Source organism: Podarcis gaigeae (assembly GCF_964106915.1).
Source record: "Podarcis gaigeae genome assembly, chromosome: 1".
Classification (NCBI taxonomy): domain Eukaryota; kingdom Metazoa; phylum Chordata; class Lepidosauria; order Squamata; family Lacertidae; genus Podarcis; species Podarcis gaigeae.
In genome coordinates, this window is record NC_139678.1 from 63,338,557 (window position 1) to 63,359,839 (window position 21,283).

At 39.8% G+C, this 21,283-nt stretch overlaps 1 protein-coding gene across 3 annotated transcripts in view; it reads left to right on the forward strand.

The window, feature by feature from the left end:
* METTL15 (methyltransferase 15, mitochondrial 12S rRNA N4-cytidine) overlaps window positions 1-21,283 on the forward strand; it is an 84,854-nt gene that overhangs the window by 40,699 nt on the left and 22,872 nt on the right. For all 3 annotated transcript variants that reach the window (XM_083751928.1, XM_083751930.1, XM_083751929.1), the window contains one exon: window positions 970-1,106. In XM_083751928.1, the coding sequence (XP_083608054.1) occupies window positions 970-1,106 (137 nt within the window). The remainder of the gene's footprint in view (window positions 1-969; window positions 1,107-21,283) is intronic.

The window sequence follows — 21,283 nt, forward strand, 5'->3', positions numbered from 1 at the left end:
ATCTTGAATCCTAGTACTGTAGAGACCAAATGAATGTTAATTAGAAGAGAATTCCTCAGCTGCAGTCTTACCACTGAGAAGACCCTGTGTTGGATGCTCAGCATCTTGACCTATTACATGGATGGACACCTGAGCAGGATATCTGGTGCAGATCTTGGATTACAGTACAGGTGATTCTAAAATTCAAGAAAAGGGAACTTCTGGTTTGTGGACCAAACTAAACCTGCCAGCAATCCTAATTTGACATGTGAAACTGGTTTTCCCCAGTGACACCCACTTACCCCACACCAGATGTCATAATGATATCAAGCGACTGACAGGTAGGCAGCCCCACTTACCTGTCGAAAGTGGACCACAGAGGGTGGACCAGTTCTGCATCTCGCTTGGCAGCCAAATCCAGTTGCCCACCCTTTCTTAAGGTAATTGTGTTCCACACTGTTTAATGCCTTGAAGGTTAATACCAGTGCTTTGTGTAACCACCATAGTTGTCAGTGCAAAAATATTATCGTGCTCAAACCTTCTGGTCTCATTAGCATCCTGACAGCTGCATTTTGCATCCGTCGAAGTTTCCAAGCCTCATTTCCAAGCCTCATTCACTCCACATAGAGCAGATTGCAGTGGTCCTGTTGGGACTATTGTGGCCAAGTTGTACCATTGCAGATAGCTTGACCTATCACAGCTATCAAACATGACCTCTGAATGGTGAAGTTTCTTTTCCACTTCTTTTGGAAGTTAAGACATCTTCAAGGGTGTGGACTGATGGCAAATGGTTTTTCTGTGAGTTATGTTTTCCATTTAGGAACCTAAGGACTGCTGATGTTGATCTCAAAATGCAAATATACGCATAATGTTTGGGTAAATAATACGATCCACAATTTAAAGGTTAATAAGCAGAGATGGATGCTAAACTTTAATTCCCCCCTGCACTATTAAGTAAAATAACAAGGTTATTATTTTTCTACCTCTCAGTGTATTCTTGATATGACATTTGGAGCAGGAGGCCATACCAAGGCGCTTATGCAAGAGGCAGCAGATATTAAAATATATGCTCTTGACAGAGATCCCACAGCCTATCAACTAGCTCAGCGGCTTTCTGAATCTCACCCGTGAGTACAATTCATTTCAAGTCTAATATGTTAATAGCATAAGAGTGTGCACACACATGCATGTGTTTGCATGACCCCTGGGGTCCTTTCCAACTCTGAAACTCTTTGGTTCTATGATAATAAAATAAAATTAATGATACAGATTTACACCAGATAGTTTGCTCTGGTAGAATATATATATGTTACAGATAGAATTTTGAAAGCAGAATTACATGCCGCAACTTGCATGTGTGTGTGTGCGCGCACACTTTTATGTGTGTGTGTGTGTGTGTGCGCGCGCGCGCGCGCGTATATACAGTATAATTTGAATTTAGTGCCTTGAGTTACTGTTGTTACAGCCATGTATACTTCAGCTAATCACCACCATGGGAGTCTTTAGGTTGAAGGTCAATTTTAAAAATGCAATAAATAATTTATAAGTTTTGTAAAATAAGTATATTACTTTTATTATTTATTGATTTATTAATCACCTCTACAACTGTCTCAAGGCAGTGTACACTGGAAACAACATAAACAAAGCAAAAAAACTAGCAAATGCAATTAAAACAAAAAGGAAACCAAGCAAAATAGATGTTCATGGCAAAGTTCCATGTATCCAGTTGGGAAAGCCTGTAAATATGTATTTGGTTGTTTCTGGAATGTTCAGACAGTGGCCACCAGTTGTGTCTCAACAGGAATGCTATTCCACAAAACAAGGGCAGCCACCCTAAAAGCCCTGCTCCAAGTTGCTGCAGTGTGAGCTTCTGAGGTCTTTGGAAGCTACAGGAGGAGCTCGCCTTCAAAATGAAGAGCGACTCCACAAAAGTTCTTTCTTTCCCTTCTGTTGTACTGGAAATATAAGGGATAACTTAGTGTCTTAAATAACCTGTTCCTGATCTCTAGAGGGCCTCAGACCAATTTGGCCTGGTAGCAGATTGGCAGCCACTGCAAATCCTGCAAGTAGGGTATTATATACTGGCAGTGTCAGAAACTGAGATATGAAAGCTAGGAGCTAAATGGCACCTTAAACCTAGGTTATGGGCACAACAATGGAATGTCTAGGCTCGCTTTTTTATAACAAAAATACAAAGCTGAAAATGAATGAACTTCAGCTAAAATATTACGTTAATTTTTTCACATGGTCTAGTCCTTTCCCTGCCCACCCCACTAATATTCTTAAGAGGGTCTCTTCTCCAGTCTTCAGAGAATAGCTGGAAGTGGGGAGGCAGAAAAAGGTATTCCTTTTCTTCTACTCTGCAGTTTTAATCTGAAGTCTTAGGCACAGTACTGTGCCCAGAGCTCAGAAACTGCTCGTGCTAATGAAATTCCCAGTCGCAAAATGCACCTAGAACAATGGGAGTTTCGAACACTGTATACTAGCAGTAGTTTGTCCCCAGAGGAAACCTAGCCACCGTGTTCTATACCAGCTGCATCCTCTGGACCAGATCCAAAGATAATCCAACATAGAGCACATTGCAATAATCCAGTCTTGAGGTTACCAATGCATGGTCAACCATGGTCAAGCTATCCTGATCCAGGAATGGCCATAAAAGGCACTCCTAACCATTAAGGATACCTGAGCCTCCAGTGACAGCTGGAGCCAAGAGCAACCTGAAACGATGCACTTGCACCTTCAGAGAGAGTGTAACCCCATCCAGGGAAGGCAACTTACTGACTTCATAGACCTAGGAATCACTCACCCGCAGAGCCTCTGTCTTGCTAGGATTCATCCACTCCACCCCACCACTGATTCCAGGCACTGGTTCAGGGCCTTCTAAGTCAGTCCCAGTTCCGATGTTTCAGAAAAAAGAGAGTTGGATATCATCAGCATACCTTGGAGAGGGTGCTTAAGGATCATATGTATGGCCCTCCACATCTCGCTGTTCCCCAAAATATTACATAATACAGTGGTGCCCCGCAAGACGAATGCCTCGCAAGACGGAAAACTCAAACCCAGAATTTTTTTTAAAAAAACAGCAGAGTGGCCCAATGGTCACAGAAAATCATAAAAATGCAGAAAAAAACCCACAAGCTTCCAGATTCTTGAAACCCCCTCCCCAACTGTTCCCCCAGCCACCCAGCACACAGAAATTCACATCCAGATTTTTTTTTAAAAAAACAGCAGAGTGCTCCAATGGTCACAGAAAATCATAAAAATGCAGAAAAAACACACACAAGCTTCCAGATTCTTGCAAACCCCTCCCCAACACCAAGTCCTTGAATTCCAAACACCCCAACCCAAAATCCAACCCCCCCCCCAAAAAAAAAGTTTTAAAAGCTTAACTTACCAAATGGCTGCAAAAGAAGTTTTGGAAAAGCTTCAAAAATCACCAAAGTCTTTAAAAACCTAAAAAAAGGCTACTATGTACACTGCGTTCTATGAGTTGCTCCTCAAAGTCAAGTCGCAACTGTATTAACAGTGTTAAGAAAAAGGAAACAAACTTGCAAGACGTTTTCGTCTTGCGAAGCAAGCCCATAGGGAAATTCGCCTTGCGAAGCAGCTCAAAAAACGGAAAATCCTTTTGTCTAGCGAGTTTTCCGTCTTGTGAGGCATTCGTCTTGCGGGGCACCACTGTATATGTCAGGACCCACCTGTACATAGACTCTGAACACAAGATTTCCCTCAAAGAGAAGTAGTGGGACCTTACTCCCACAACTTGGAGAAATAAGTCAGCATTCCCTGAGAGACAACCTAAGGTTACCCTCTTTCACCCCATATGGCCCCTGCCCAAGCTTCAGGCCAGCTGATCCAGGCCTCTAGTCGGTGTCTGCTCTCACTGCTCAGATTCTGTCTAGTCTCGGACTTCTTGCTCAAAAAGCTGTGTTAGCTGTTGATTTTCCCATCTTTTGAGAACGGCAGAGTCATATAGCATACTGTTTACAACCAAATTGGATATTAATGCTGTATGTGGATTTGTTATGGCATGGAATGCTTTGTGTTTTTCCTGGAGTTTAAAGACTCATAATTTTTGAGCAAGCTTAGCCCTTCTTTTTTTTCTAGCTGTGGTCTTCATTAAAGATGCAGTGCTGTTTTAATAAGAAAAGGAAATGGGTCAGGCCCTATTAGGTATTCAGTGTGTGGGTAGGAATCCTTTGACGTGCATTCGGGGGAAGCCTACAAGTTCGGAATTGCTGCAAAGGTTCCAGAGCAAAATAGAATTCTGTCAGTTGCAATATATATTACAAATAAACCCTCTTACAGCCACTGAAAGTGAAAGGTTACAAAAGGCTCCTGCAATCTAGCACTAATGTTAGTATCATTGCAAACTTGAAAGGATGAGAAACCTACGCAGATCCTACACAGTGGAGTCAAGTTGTTATAATATACTCAGTTGGAAATGAAATCATACCTTAGATGAAGGAGGAAATAAATTCATCATATATATTGACTGCCTAAAATGTGTGTGCTTTGGTTCAAGGTGAAATTAAGTTTACTGCAACAAAATGAATTCTGATTTGTGTGTGTGTAAAATTTAGAATACAAACCCAGACCCGCAAGAGGGAACACCTACATTTCAACTTTCTGCCTCTCTATGTGCATGTTCAGTGCATTGGCTTTTGTAATCTTTATGTGGCCTCAGTTTGGAAGAAGTAATTGCAGGCCAGATGTCTACATTGTGCAGAACTGTCTCTTCAGCTTGCCGCCTAGTAATGCTTGTCTTTCAAAACTGGTTTGTGTAGTTGACCTTACAAATCATTGTGTGAATAACCACGAAGAAAGCCTTGAGGGGTGCATCACAATTTTAATCATTTCTAAAAGAAAGGGCCATAGGTCACTGGTGGTGTAAAATGTGTGTGGAACCTTTTCCAGTCCACATTTCATGTGCCTTTCTGAGTAACCTTGTGGCAACCACCAGTAGTGATCAGGGCCAGAGGCAAAAGTGAGTATTACCTCGGTCTTTCAACCAAGCAGGCAAGAAACTTTATTTGAGTTCAAGGACATATTCCAACCAGGCAGAAACATGCAAGGGGGTACAAAGCAGGGCCAGTAAGGGGCATGGCCTGGGGTGAGTCCAGAAAGCAGGATAGAAAGGTCTGGAAGGTTGCATTTGGCCTTGCATCTGTTCCTCATCCATGGTGTACATCATGTCTCTAGTTCAGGGCTGGACTACATCTCCCATCATTCCTAGTTGGCAGGACCAGTGGTCACGGATATTGTGGTCCAAAAACAGCTGGAGACCCAAGTTTGGGAAACCCTGAACTAGTTCAATAAATAATATATGCAACCTTTTCCCCACCCCCATGCAATCCAAATTAGGAGGGACTAGGATGCATGCACTTTTTGCTGGGCACATATCCCCTGCCCCCAAAATAGTGGCTGTACCAAAGTTTAGAATTTGTTTATATTATGGAAGTAACTCTGGATATAATGTTAGATTAGTTGCAGGGCTGTTCAAGGTTTTCCCTCATCATCTTGAAATTGCTTTTTTCTTTCCTTCTTTGAGTAACTCATGTATTCTTGGAGAAACACTGCAAAATGACTATATAGTACTGCGTTGTGAATCATGCAAGCCTCTTTAAAAAATCAAATTTATATCAAATTTTCCTGTTGGTTGTAGTAGTGGAATTTGACAGCGATTTATGCTGCCATCAGCCAGAACTTAAAAGACTGAGGTTTAATGTAATCAGATCTGCTTCTCTTTTGCTAGAGGTCCCCTATAGAACCCTGAGAATGCTGAATTACTTTGTAAGAGGTCCTATAGCTCTGTATCAGAACATGGTTTCCCAGTTTCTGAAGATAAGAGGCGGAATTACCGTATTTTTCGCTGTATAGGACACACTTTTCCCCCTCCAAAAATGAAGGGGAAATGAAGCCTGGAGAGCGAGAGGGGTCGGTGCGCGCCGACCCCTCTTGCTCTCCAGGCTTCAGGAAGCTATCGGCAAGCCTTGGGAGCCCGCAGGAGTTCCCGCCTGGCTCCCCAGGCTTGCAGATAGCAGCCTGTTCTGGGGGCTGGGGGCGGGGGAAGCTTGGGCTTCCCCACCCCAGCCCCGCGCCTGGGGGGGAAATTTTTTTTTTCTTTATTCCCCCCCCCCCAAAAAAAACTAGGTGCGCCCTATGGGCCGGTGCACCCTATAGGGCGAAAAATACGGTACCTCAACTAGTATAGATACTCATGACCAAACATATATATTGCACTTTGTGATACTTTGTTTCTTAGTGCTAGTTTAAAAATTATTTCTTTGTTTGGAGCTCTTTGCAAGTCAGAGAATTATAACATATCAGCTTTAAAAATAATTGGCTTACTAAATTCTAGTCCTGCTAAACAATTATATCTCAGCTTAACAAACTGAGATACGAACACACCTTTTTTTCCATGCACACATCCCCTTTGTTCTTCCCTTCAAACCAGGAAGTCTTTAATTAACCATAAGTTTCTGTTTTGTCTCAACTGGGAAACTGTGGTTATCAGCTTCTGAACAAGCTAGGGTATTAATCACAGTTTGAAGCTCTTTTAATATCTTTCCTTGTTCCAAAGCTGGTCTTTGCAGTGGTGGCTTATTGACAGTGTAGTAGTAGTAGTAGTAGTAGTAGTAGTAATAGTAGTATTTATTAATACCTTGCCTTTCCCCCTGACAGGACTGAAGGCAGCTTACAAATAAAAATGAGAATTGCTAAAAACATAGACAAAACAATAATTTAAAAAACAATTGAACTGCGATAGAATTAAAACTATATACACATATAAAATCTGTTTTAAACATGCAAATGATTACATTAAAGACAGCATGATACTAACCCTTCCATTAAAAGCAGTCGGTTCCCAAAAGCCTGTTGGAACAAGAAGGTCTTTACTTGCAAATGGACATTACATAGCATGGATGTTCAACGGTCCATAATAGGGAACAGATGTCTTAAAGAAGGGGTGCTCATAATAAAAATGGGGCTCCAGAATATATGAAAACCCATTTAGAGCTTATTTCCAGTGTCAGGCTTCATACCTGGAATGGGTGTATGAAGTAGTGTTAGGGAACATATGTTTCTGTGCATATGTAGAGTGGGCATATTTCCCTCATCTCTGGACAACCACAACTGTTCCACACACCTGCCCATAAGAGGTACATCTTTTGCACTAGACTTCCTTGTAGGTACAAAGTCTTGCACTTCAGAAAGACAGAGAGAAAGAAAGAAAGAAAGAAAGAGAGAGAGAGAGAGAGAGAGAGAGAGAGAGAGAGAAAAGGTCTTTAACCGCTTCACATATGCCCCCTTTAATACTTGCCATTCCCTCCTACCTAAAGACTCTAATACCATTTTTGTTTAAAAACTTCCTCAAACATATGTGGGGAAGACTCCTGAGTTAGTACTATGAAAAATCTACTAAGTGAGAAGCCAAATATATGATGACTTTCTCCTTAAGTACTATGCAAGTAGTTAAGCAATTTCCTACCATTCGTTTAATGTGAAGTTTGGCCATTATTCCCCTTTTCCTTTTTGTCAGGTATTATATGTTATGTGCTTCACACTGAATCAGTCCTGAACTTGTTCTTCCTTCATTTCCATTCATAACATCGAATGAACCAGTTCTGGCCTTAGTATTGTCTTCAGCTGATGAGTCACCAAGCTCTCGACTGTGTTGGATTTCAGAATGTGCTAGTTAGTACCCTCTTGAAATCAGAAAAATACTGAAGAAATATTCTTGCACTTTCCTTCAGATAGGGAGATCTCAAAAGCTTCTTAAACTTTGCCAAGATTTCAAGTATGGCTATTTAGTTCTGCCTGGAAGAAAATAATTTCACTGTAGCTTCCTCAGTGCTTCATGTTGTGTTGTCTTAAATTTCCAGTATAATTATCCAAGGTTCTTACCACTGTATATGTAATTAAAGTTATGCCTGTTTCCATATATTTTCCAATTGGAGAATGTGTTTCACACATGATCATAAATGGGAGCAGATAGGTGGTTTATAAAAGTCTAGATGTGTGGGAAAAGGCCCTGGAATTAGAACTCTGTTTACATTGATTTGGCGTTTTAGTATGTTTTCGCTTCAGCAAGGCTCCTTTGCCCTAGCCATCATTTCATGAATGCAACTCTCTTTGCTGCCTGGGATTAGTTGTACCTGCTGAGGTTACTGCAGTATCAATTAGAGATTAGACATAAATAAAACTAGAACTGTTGATACTGTAATGCTGCTATACAAATCTATGGTGCGACTGTGTACTTTTCTGGCTACTTCACCTCAAAAAGGATATTGTAGAGCTTGAAAGGGTTCAGAAAAGGGCAACCAAAATGATCAAGGGGATGTAGCGATGCCCCATGAGGAATGTTTGCAGCGTTCACAACTTTTTCAGTTTAGGGAAAAGGCACATAAGAGGTTACATGACATGGCATGGAGAATATTGACAGAGAAAGTTGTTCTCCCTCTCAATACTGGAAGTCCAATGAAACTGAATGTTGGAAGACTTAGATAGCATTAAAAGAGGATTGCACACTTTAAAATCCTTGCCTGATGATGTTTTTTGTGTTTTTTTTTTTTAAATGTACATTGAATCGTATACATCATAGACTTGGAATGTCTTACTGGCTTCAACCAGATTCGTATTGGACTGTAAGATGCAATGAATTGGGCTGGAATACTGAACTCAAGTAACTGTTACTTTAAATTCATCCATTGCATTTTTCATGCCCATTTTTATAATAAGAGTTCTGGGGGGTATATATATGGCCACATACTTTCGCTTGAGGCTTTCTTTGCCCTGTACAATAAAAGGTACATATAAATTAGTTTGAATTCCAAGGTTCTTAAAGCTTTTAGTCGTTGCAGGCAATGTTGCTGTTCTCTGGCCCTAATGCTATATACACAGTATAAGCAAATGACAGCAAACAGAGAAACAGGTAACTTCACAAGTAAGAATAAGTAATACTGTTTCTCATATAAATGTGTGTTTCAGTGTGATTTTGGCTTCTTTGAATCAGAAATGTCAATTGTCAAGCTATTATTCAGAAGACTGACTAGATTCTGTCTATAGGAAGCTAACTGAATTTAGAGTATGGAATATAACAAACCATTGATAGAATGCTTTATATACAACCACTTCCATCCTTCCTTATGCTTTCCCCTCCCAATATGATCTGGGAAACACCCACCCCAGAGCCAGCCCTGAATCAAATTGGGGTCAGGACTAATGTTTAAATAGGGTTTATAAACCTTAATTAAAGATACCATCAGGAAGTGATGGGCGATACTGTGTCTGCTGACCTCAGAGAGTGGGAGATTCAATCCTGCTAGGGCTGCTTCCACAACAATTTCCATGTGAAGCAGACCCCTGTAGCCAGCAGAATTGCACTCTCCGCTCATCTATTGGTGAGGGAGGGTTTAGCCCTGCTCAGTTTAAGTGTGTGTGTGTGTGTGTGTGTGTGTGTGTGTGTGTGTGTCCCTCCTAGGAACAGGCACCTGCATTCAAAGAAAATGCCATTTGAAAGCCCTCTTGCAAACTGACCTGCCCTTTGTACAGCTTCAGTTTGCCCTAGGCAGCCCAATCTTGGGTTGGCTCTGTCCAACTTGGCTGAAGCCTGTAGCCTATAAAATAATGGTGAGACTTGAATGTTACCTTAGCTATGAGTTCCTGATTATTCCTGCTGTTACAATCCATTTATCAACAGGAGAGGTTTTCAGCAAACCATGGCTAGCTGTAAGGTAGTAATCCCATTTATAGACTGATAGTAAGTGAGGGCTTGTTTGATGCAAACACATAAATTGAAAGCACAGGAGGGGCGGGATACCCATTCCGTTTAATCTTTGGGGAATCAACCGTACAGTGGTACCTCTGGTTATGTACTTAATTCGTTCTGGAGGTCTGTTCTTAACTGAAACTGTTCTTAACCTGAAGCACCACTTTAGCGAATGGGGCCTCCCGCTGCTGCCGCGCGATTTCTGTTCTCATCCTGAAGCAAAGTTCTTACCCTGAGGTATTATTTCTGGGTTAGCAGAGTCTGTAACCTGAAGCGTATGTAACCTGAGGTACCACTGTATACCTAAGCTGAATGAATACGTTCTAGAGAATTATATAAAGTAGAAGTTATTTAACAAAACTCAAGCCTGGGTATATCCAGTGGGAGCGCTGCACCCAACACTCCGAAATTCCCTGCCAACTTCTAACATAATTTCTACATACTGTATTGTAAAACTTCAAAAGGAACAAGTTGTAAAACATTGTAACAAGTTGTATACCGTAATTGTTTTGAATTTGTTTTCAATGGCTGCTACAAATTTAAACTAATATGTGGAGAAGAATTTGAGGAAAATATAGTTAGTGGAGTAAACACAATGGCATCAATAACTAAAGGCAGCTCAGTGTTTCAGAAACATTGCTGCATTTTTCTATTCTTTAGTGCGGAATCACTAAAGATTGGTCTGCCCATCTGCCTGCAGTTGCATCGACACTCATTCTGTGGCTTCCCCACTTTCCATGCACATAGTGGAACTTACTTTCAAGTAGACAAAATGCTTGATTGAATTAATTCATTTTTAAGAAGCGCAAATTCCCCAGGAAAAAACACCCACCTGGCTTATGATTTTGGGTACAAATCTACTTCAGAGCACTGCATTTTATTTTACATATGCGGATATTATTACTTTACAAATGAAAGCAGAAGCTGATCCTGGCTTTGGTTTCATATTTTTATGTGGGTGGACTTTGTTTTGGTTTTGTAAAAAAAAGTTTAGTAATTAAAAAAAAAATTGATAACCATGAGTGTTGTGTTTTTCTTTGCTCTAACTTAAAAAAACAATCCTGCAAAATAAAGTTGGTTATTCAAGCTCTTTTTAACAACCGAACAGCTGGCATTTAAAAATAAGGCACAATATATTTTTGAGTTTCTTCTCTTTGCTATAAATGATCAACTAATTGCCAGGGCTTTGTTTTGTTTTTTTGCAGAACTGACGCACTTCTTAAATTCTAAGGTCAGATCCTGTGAACATTTGAAGCTTGAATGACAATTCAGATAGTATCTTGGGGTGAAATGCTTGATGCAGCCAGTACTAAAACAAACCTTCTTGAGCTTTCTGACGTCTTTTTGCCCCATAATCAACTTAGGAGCTACAGCAGGTGGCTTGGAGGTAGAAGTAAGTTAACGATTAATAAGGCGTTTGCACATCTTTTGCGTCACTTTTTATTTCCAAAGCATCTTGCTAACAAGTCACCCAAGGGCTTGAGATCGATCAGGAAAATAACCAAAGGGATCCTGTGGTGCAGCTGATACTGATGATTAGAAAACAGAAAAACCCAGAACAACAAATAAGAGTAGTTCATTATTTACCTAGCTACAGTTTTTGCTGATTGATCAGGGTTTTCTTAAGTAGAAGGAATATGAAATACAACTGCTGCATATTTTATATGTATGTCACTGTTATCAGTGCTTTGTAGAATATTGTTGCTTGCAATTTAATAATTTCAAAGGTAATAATGCGAAACTTAAAAAGAAAAAAAGCTTTACAAGAAACATACCTTGCAAAATGTCCCAAGTAGGACATTATTATTTGGGGGTAGAATTGCTGGGCCGTGAGAGTTCAACCCACTCTGAGCTCTCAATCCTTAATTAAAAAATATGCCATGCTGTTTAAAGATGAGTTGCATGAATAGTTAATAGGGTGCATGGTGGCTAATGAATATACTAAATAAATTAGGCAACGTGTATTAGTATTTGCATATTGCTTTTAAAAAATTCTGTGAAGCCTCTGTAAGCTGTAGCTGAATTTTCTTGATCAGAATAATTCTGGTCGTGTCTCATGATGAATGAAAATTGATGTGTTGGTCCTTTCGGACTTGGAAGAGGGCAGAGCAGGGGTGAAGCAGAACGGGCTGGGTGTGCTTATGCATCCTCAGCTGACACGCATAGGGGCGGGAACAGAACCCCTGCACAAAGCCCCGTGTACATTTTAAAATAACACTTAATTGGGCACTTGGAATCTCATACTATACACTTAACTATCTAAGATAGCACACGAGTGTGCAAGCAAGAGAACAGCTGATGAAGAACCTCAGCCTCACTGACAAAGCTTCAAGGTAACAAAAGTTCTGAAAGAACTCAAATATGAAATTCCTGGTCTTCCAACTTCTAACCGAAATACAGTGGTACCTCGGGTTAAGAACTTAATTCGTTCTGGAGGTCTGTTCTTAACCTGAAACTGTTCTTAACCTGAAGCACCACTTTAGCTAATGGGGCCTCCTGCTGCCGCTGCACTGCCTCTGCACGATTTCTGTTCTCATCCTGAAGCAAAGTTCTTAACCCGAGGTACTATTTCTGGGTTAATGGAGTCTGTAACCTGAAGTGTCTGTAACCCGAGGTACCACTGTATGTAACTTGCCCTCAGGAGCAGATGCTGTTCCAAGAGACAGAAAAGTGGCCAATGTAACACCAGTTTTTAAAAGGGGGTGCAGACAATTACTGTGTCTTAATGTCTATTCCAGGGAAATTGGTGGAAAGCATTCAAGAGAGAATTGCCAAACATATAGAACAACAAGCCCTGCTGAAGCAGAATTAGCAAGGCCTCTGCAAGAGTAAATACTGTCCCTTTTATAGTGCCTCATTGCCAAATCAAAAGGTATCTTTACAGTTCTTATCTACAGGTGTCCAGTCAATATTTCTACTTGGATTCTTTGTAATCATCTCAAGCTCAATATTCTCAAGACTGAACTTCCCATCTTTCTTCCCATTGTCACCTATTTACCCTGTTCATCAGGCACAACGTCTTAGTTTTCTCTTACAGATAGGTAGCCGTGTTGGTCTGCCATAGTCAAAACAAAAAAATTTCCTTCCAGTAGCACCTTAAAGACCAACTAAGTTAGTTCTTGGTATGAGCTTTCGTGTGCATGCACACTTCTTCTTTGTACAGCTTCAGTTTGCCCTAGGCATGCACACTTCTTCAGATCTGAAGAAGTGTGCATGCACACGAAAGCTCATACCAAGAACTAACTTAGTTGGTCTTTAGTTGGTGCTACTGGAAGGAATTTTTTTTGTTTTAGTTTTCTCTGACTCTTCTTTTCTTCCCACCCCAATTAGTATGCCATCAAATTATGTTGCTTCTTCCTTTACAACATTACAGAAAACAGCCTTTCCTCTCTGTTGTCGAAGAGAAATCTTTGAAGCATCCGCAGTCCTCTCCCACTACTGCAGTCTTCTTCTTTGTGTTCTTCCACTGACTTACCTCGGTCTGCTCATGTCCCCTCAACAATCTGTCCCAAATAGTCTTACAAAAAGTTCCATTAATGTCTTTGCAATTGCGCTGGAGCAAGCCATCACTGCATTGTCACCTAAGAGTAGGCTTGCAAAACTCTCTTCCTAACTAGGAGAAGAGTCTGCTGTTATCTCATGGTAAATATGCATGTGTGTGATGTCTTGTGAATAGGTTAGCATATGTCCCAACTTCAGAGCCAACCGGTTTTAGAGACTGTACATAGGTCATTGCACAAATGGAACAAGCATTGAATCATTCATGCGCATATGCGATATCAGGTGACAGAATATTCCTTTTGATCTATTTGCCTGAATATGCAAATCAGTGCTCTCATTGGAGATCACTGTATTTCAGTGTACTGCTGCATTATTTTCTACACTTATGACTTAAAGCTATAATATTGGTGTTGTTGCATAATAGCTTATTTTGTCTCCTAATTTAGTGTGCTTATAAGAGTAATGCATTCATGCCAATGGAACTGGCTGGACATATGCTGCTGATTCAATATACTTTGGAAGCACACTGTTTCGGAAACTGCTTAGTACGGTTGTACTCTGGAAGAAGTAGTGACTAGCGGTGTGGTTCTTCTCCTCTGGCTTCCCATTGCTGCTGATTACTGAAAGAGGGAAAGGCAGTGGGGGTACAGTGTAGGTGCAGCAGGGGAGTCAACCCATCGTTCCTGCCACTGCACTTGTGTCAAGCTCCCCATTTTGCTCCTCCCTCTTGGTAGCTGGCAGTAGTGCAAAGCATCAGGATGCCTGGTGAACAATGCTTGTGCTGCCCCGCCAGCCATTACTGATTGGAAGGATCCTGTTTCCCCTTGTCTAGAAACCTGCTTCTTCCCCTGCTGACTTTGGGTTTGCTTAATGCAGTGTAGCTGGCCAATTTTGTGGGACCAGCTGGGTGAGAAACTCTCTGAAGGGAGACACAAGGAAGTTTTTTGTAACTCTCTACTCCATACATTGCAGATTATTGTGGGTCCACATTTACACTTACTCCCTCATACGTGCACATACACAATCACACATGCAAAACCATTAGTTAGAGGCATGATGTGGTTTTCAGTTTGGGTAGGAAACCGGTTCAAAACTATTCTAGTTTACCAATATACTGCTTGTTCCATTTTTGCTGAGACCCTTAAATGTAAAATGCAACAGTATAACCTTTGAGGGAGTGGAGTAATCTAAAAGCTCAAAACTCAACATGAGGAGAGGGGCTTCATGAGCCTGAAAATACTATTTTTATGTTATCTGCCTCCTTTCCAAACCATTTATTGGCCACAAATTGTATAGTGTCAGGTGGCATAATGACTGTGTGGTTTGCCATGCATTCTATTTTTATATCTTTATTTAAAACTGACATGTAACTCGCTGTACCTGAAACCCCAAGTGAGACAGTTATTGGAGTGTAACAAAGTTTTGACGTCAGAACTGCTATTTATTCCACTGGAAACCATTAGTGATGCATTACCCCTTGGCACTTGTGTTTTCAGAAACAGAGTTAAATTTTTATGACTGGTTTTGGCCAATTAGAGTTCTTTCTCAATATAGAAAGGAGAGGGGCCTTCTATAGAGTTTTAAAGATGTGGCATCTCAGCAATAGAATCACTGTAAATTCTCAATCATGATAGAATTAATTCAGTTGCCTTTACATACTTCTATTTCTATATTTAAACTGATCATGTGTATGCTTTGAAGTAGAGACTTGGGGGGGGGGACAACTTAAAATAATGCAGTAGGGTGAAATAGAATATGGAATTCCACACTCAGTTTTGTTTATCAGTGAGGACTATATGCACCATTAGCCTGCATTAAAAGATATATAGTTCTATATTTTTATTTTAAAATAAATAATAGGGCATGATGCAACCGTATATTTAAAACTCTTTAAAATCCACAAATCTAAGTGAGATACTTGTATGCACCTATTAATTCCACTAAACCTATGTGATCTCAAAACAGATGTGGCTAACCTGTGGTCCTCCAGATATTGCTGAACTACTGCTGCCATCATGCCATCATATTCACCAAGGAGACCCTCATCTCTGCACCAACACGACCTCCTTGACCACTCTGCCCTACCAAGTACAGGGTCCACTAGTCACCACTGGTGACTAGGCTGCCACTATCCAAAAACTGCCCGCCTCTGCTATAGGGTTTTTATAACCTGGCTCACAGGAAAGGGAAATAAGTCTTCTTTGTTTTGCCTCATTCCATAATAGGTGAATAGTGTTAAAAAATTAAGTATGATGCTTATGCCTCGCTGTAGACGGTGTGTGAATTCCATTCAGTGTGAGGTTGGGGTGCCATCTGCTTATCAAGGTGTGAAGGAAAGAGAGATTGCTCTTAAGTGTTTGTTTACCACTGTCAGTCTGTTTGTATTTTGAAAATGAAGGATAATACCATTGTTTCCAAATGTAACATCAGCTGCAACAGACAGATTTTCCTGCTGCCTGGTTTTCAGTATCTCATGGGGATTTTGAAATATGCACGTTGCATATATGCATGATGCTCAAATCCCGTCTCTCAGGCCAGTGTAGCACCATCTTTCATATAATGCTCTGCCAGCACAGCTGATACGATCTGAAGGCGTCGGTCTTGGTTACAAAAATGAGTTATTTCAGTTTCTCTCTTTAAGGTATAAAATGCTATGTTTAGTTCCAAGTTGTATCATTGATGAATTTACCATGACGCACCAATCTTATACCATGATATAATACGTTTATCTTCTTTAAAGGGCCACAATCTAAATTTGTTCTGCTGTTTGCCTGTTTGAAAGGGATAATCAAGGAAAATAGGGACTCCTTAGCCAGTCTCAGCACACCATGTTCTCATCTGTTCGCTTTCAGCCCCACATTCACAGCCCTTATGTTTCCCACTTCCCTTTTTGGAGTACCACCGATGTAAATAAGTGCTTGCATTCAACATCCCGCTGCACCACTGGTTCCACCAATGCAAGGTTTTCTCCCTGTGCAAGAGAACATTCTCCCCCTCCCCCTGTACACCCTCTAATATCTGTCCCTGGGGTTCTCCTAACCCTCCAGCAAAGTACTGGAAAGAGAAGAGGCAAAGTCCTGTTGTGCTAGTGCTAAACTTTGTGCTAGCCACAATTATTTCATTGAATGCTGCCCATTGATAATACATAAAAGAAAATATTCAAAAGAAAGATGATTTGTCCACTGGAGAAATTAATGCTACTTTTGGTCCCATCAAACTCTTGGAAGGAAGAGTTGTGTCCATTTAATATTGAATGTCAAAGATTTCAGACACAGGTTTAAAGATCCCTCTTATAAAAGCAAAAGTGAGGATCAGACACCCATCTTAACATGAGCACAACTCTTCCTTAAAATTTAGCTTCTGGAATTGTGTTTCATGCTTCTGATTTTATTTTTAAATCCGCACACCCTTTGTCTTTCATATGGACATCACAGAGTTCATAATGTTTCACGTTTAAAATATCCCCTTGGCTTCTGTTGACCTTACTAATAAAGATACATTATGGTAGATCAGCAGTCATTTTTCCTGTGCAGTAGGATTCCTGTCCTGCCTCTTTTGGAATCCAGGAGGCAAAAAGACTTTGCTGTGCGGTTTCAAAAACCTTCCTCTGCATATAAAAGAAAGGAGGGGAGCATATTAGAACACAGAGTTCCATATGCACTTTAGAACTGCTGGTTCCTAATCCAGCTCAGAATAGTGGACAATGCCTTTTCTGGCAGCTAATAGTACCCTCCCCACTTTTTGTATCAGTTACATTCTGCCAGAGAAGCAGGTTTGCCATGTTTGCGAAAGCCAATATGCAAGGAATTGTCAGGGGGGAAATTCTCCTGGACACCAGCTTGGAGAGATGTTGTATAATAACTACATTAGCCATGTTTTGCCATTGGAAAATTTGGGATTGTTTTATGCCAAAGCAGAGAACCTACCTGTTGCCAGATGAAAATGGAAAGACAGGGCAGTTTTCCTTGCACTTAGAGGCTACTGAATTGTTAAGGACCTCATGAGAAAGGCTGTATCCTGTTCAGTCACAATGTTTTATGTCGAGGTATAAAATAAATAATGTTGTGTATCAGGTTTTAAAATGTCTTGAACAGTGGGCAAGGCAGTGACCTTTTCCCTCTTCCTGTTGCACCTGTATGCCTGGCAGCCTTACAGAGAATGACATCCTTAACACAGTGACATGCTTATTCCAAGAGAGATGGCAGAAGTGACTGTTCACTGCAATTCCCTAGGTAGTTGATTTCTCTGTAAGTTTTTCCAGTTCACGCATCACTTCCTAATGAACTCATCTGACTACAGCTTTTTATTTATTTAAAATCTTGTTGGAAAGTCATCAAAACAAAAAGGTTTTTTGTAAGGGACAAAATGGGAAGCCCGCAATAATATGTGGAATTCTCATCAAATTTAATCACCTACCCTGTTTGCATTTCAGAGACTTTAGATTTTAAAAAGTTAGGTTATTATTCCTTTTCACACATGTGGTTTTATTTTCTGGGGGGAAAAAGGCTTAAATTGCTATTTAAAAAGGGAGCCTTACTCTCAGTGCCCCCATCTCCAGCTGTTTTGGACTACACTTCCCATTATCCCTGATCACTGGTCCTGCTAGTTAGGGGTGATGGGAACTGTGGTCCAACAACAGCTGGAGACCCAAATCTGGGAAACCCTGCTGTAGAAGCATTTTATATTTTTACAGACTTTGTAAAGAAGAGATTGAAAAGCAGTATTTTGTATATATTTCACCTTCATTTTAAGTGTGTGTGTGTGTGTGTGTGTGTGTGTGTGTGTAGTGCATTTGGTTTGCCAGAAATGGCTTTGTTGTGGATACAACTAAAACCTTGCTAACAAATCTATTGATAAAGGGGAAGAGAGAGATACTGTAACTGCTTTCTAGATGTTCCTATGTAGGTACACAAATAATAATGCCTGTTCTCAGTAGTCAATCTACCCTATCACAAACTTCCAGTTGAAATGACAAGATTTCTATTGAAAACCTTGCACAATGAGATCATTAACTAGTCTCATTTAAAGAGAATTGGATTTTACTTTTACTGAAAATGAATTGCACCATGTTTTTATGCACCAGTTAAAGGTGAATTGGGGAACTTGTTTTCTTTTATCAAACTTAGGTTGAAAGGAGTAGACTGGAAGATCTGAGAGTGTACTGTCTATGCTTGTATTTCAGTGTAGATTCCCGTAGCCAAAAATGTTCACCATCTTTTCTTGTAAGGATTTAATTTAACCTGGGGTTTGCTGTGGCATCTTAGGCACCTCTTGCAATTACTAAAGACCTTGTAAGAGGCATAATTCCTTTATCATTCATTGTTTCATCCAGCACTACCACTAACTATGCTAAGGGTATGCATATGTAGCAACAGAACTGTTGAGGCAAAAGCTATGAAGAAGTTTACAAAAGACTTCTATGAAAAGACCTCCTTGAAGAGTTAACATTTTATGATGCGGGGCAGGGGGTGGGATGTATAAATGAGTTTTGCTAGCTGAAGAAAAACTTTGGAGTAGTAACATTTGTTGTCCAATTTTAGAGAAGATAATAAAAGTTATATACTAGTCTGAGTGTTTATAACAGTCTTACAAAATGTAAATCAAGCTCAAGTGTGAGTCATATGTTCAAACAATTGAATATGTAGGTGTGGAAAGAAAGATCCTATTTTGACAGTCCATTTTCATCTACTTTCTGGACCCTTAATATTTCTGTCTGTTTTAAAAATCAGAATTGGTTTTTACACCCTGATGAATACACAGATGCATTTTAAATTAGCACAAATGTAAGGACCATTTAGCAATATTAAATTGAATTGATGTGATTAAATAAAAATCGGACTTAACTATGCAGGAGACTTGTAGTTCATGGCCAAAATGTTTCCAGAATGATGTGTAAATTTATGGAGATTGAATAATACTGCATTACTGCTTGGTAATAAATCCCATATATTCAAAAAAGTGAAGGCTACAATCCTAAAAACACTTACTAGTGAGTAACCTCCCCTAATTCATTGAACCTGTCTCAAAAGAAACATGCTTAGGATTGTGCTCTGAGTTGGGAGAAATGAGTAAGAATGCATTCATTAATTGGAGATCTGAAGTTATGGAATTGCTTGATTCTATGTAATGACCAATACTTAGCTGCATTTTGCAAAGAAGAGTTGGTTGATTGGTTGAAGTTATTGTGCAGTTGATACTACAGCATTTTGCTGGGTCAAAGCAGATGGTTCAGAGTGTTCAAGTGAAACTGAATAATAGAAAGCACGTTCATGCCTCTTCAAAATATGGCTGCATTTGCATTCAGAAGTACTGGTTTATGTCATCGCACAAGTGGTATTATAGCACATGTAAAATTATATTACGAAACATACATTGAAATTGACCACATTGCATCTCTCGTCTGTTTTTTTTAAAAAATAATATTTATTAAAGTTTTAAGGGTTACAAAAGAAAAAAGTAAAAACACCATATTAAACAAAAACAAAACAGCACATCACAATAAAGAAAAAAAGAAAAAAGAAAGAAAAAGAAAAAGTGAAAAGAAAAATCAGAAAAAGAAAATCCATTAAAAAACAAACACATTGAATCTTCCCATAACTTAACTTTCATTTGCTTGTTTCATTGACCTCCTCACACCTCCCTTTTTTGTATTCTAGTTAAGTTAACTATTTCAGCAAATCCTTTCCATCTTTTCCAATTTTTGTCCTGTAATTTATCTTAATATAATGTAACTTTACTTTCCCTCCTTTCACCAATTAACAGTCTGTTTTTTCCTAAACCTTTAAAACATTTCTGCTAAAACCACATAACTTCATTCCAACAACCTTCTAGCATTCATTAATTTTACAATGTTTCTGTAGACAGTCTTTAAATTTCTTCCAGTCTTCCTCCACCAACTCTTCTCCCTGGTCTCGGATTCTGCCAGTCATTTCCGCCAATTCCATGTAGTCCATCACCTTCATCTGCCATTCTTCTCGGGTGGGTAGATCTTGTGTCTTCCAATACTTTGCAATAAGTATCTGCTGTTGTAGCATACCTAAAGAAGGTTCTATCCTTCTTTGGCACCAATTGGCCGACCATGCCCAGAAGAAAGGCCTCTGGTTTCTTCAGAAAGGTATACTTAAATACCTTTTTCATTTCATTATAGATCATCTCCCAGAAGGTCTTAATCCTTGGGCAAGTCCACCAAAGGTGAAAGAATGTACCTTCAGTCTCTTTGCATTTCCAACATTTATTATCGGGCAAATGATAAATTTTTGCAAGCTTGACTGGTGTCATGTACCACCTGTAGATCATTTTCATTATATTCTCTCTTAAGGCACTGCATGCCGTGAACTTCATACCTGTGGTCCATAACTGTTCCCAGTCAGCCATCATAATGTTGTGTCCAACATCTTGTGCCCATTTAATCATAACAGATTTCACCATTTCGTCCTGAGTGTTCCATTTCAACAGCAAGTTATACATTCTTGACAAGTTCTTAATTTTGGGATCTAGCAGTTCTATTTCCAATTTTGATTTTTCCACCTGGAAGCCAATTTTTTAATCCAAATTATAAGCCTCCATGAAGACAGAAGTGCCTGGCGTGCTCTGGTCCATGGGGTCACGAAGAGTCGGACACGACTAAACGACTAAACAACAACAACATAAGCCTCCATTATCTGGTAATAATGAAGCCAATCTCGCACTCTATTTTTTAATTTTTCAAAACTCTGCAGTTTTAATCTGTCTCCATCTTGGCCTCCATATTGAGCTTTTTTTGAGCCTTCGCATCCATTGGTGACAAGCACCTTGGGGTTTTATTTTCTAGCAAGTCCTTATATCTGCATCTCTCTTCTGAATGTAGACCAGTGCTAGTCATTTTCCTAACTTTCCCCCGGCAATATACTATTGCAGATTTTCTTCTTCTTAAATGCACATTGATATACTTATTTAATATCATAAACAATTATTACAATTTGTGATGTTCTGTGAATAGTTAAAACTCTTACTGGGACTCTCGCTCAAGCAAAAGGCTCTCCCTCTCAGTCA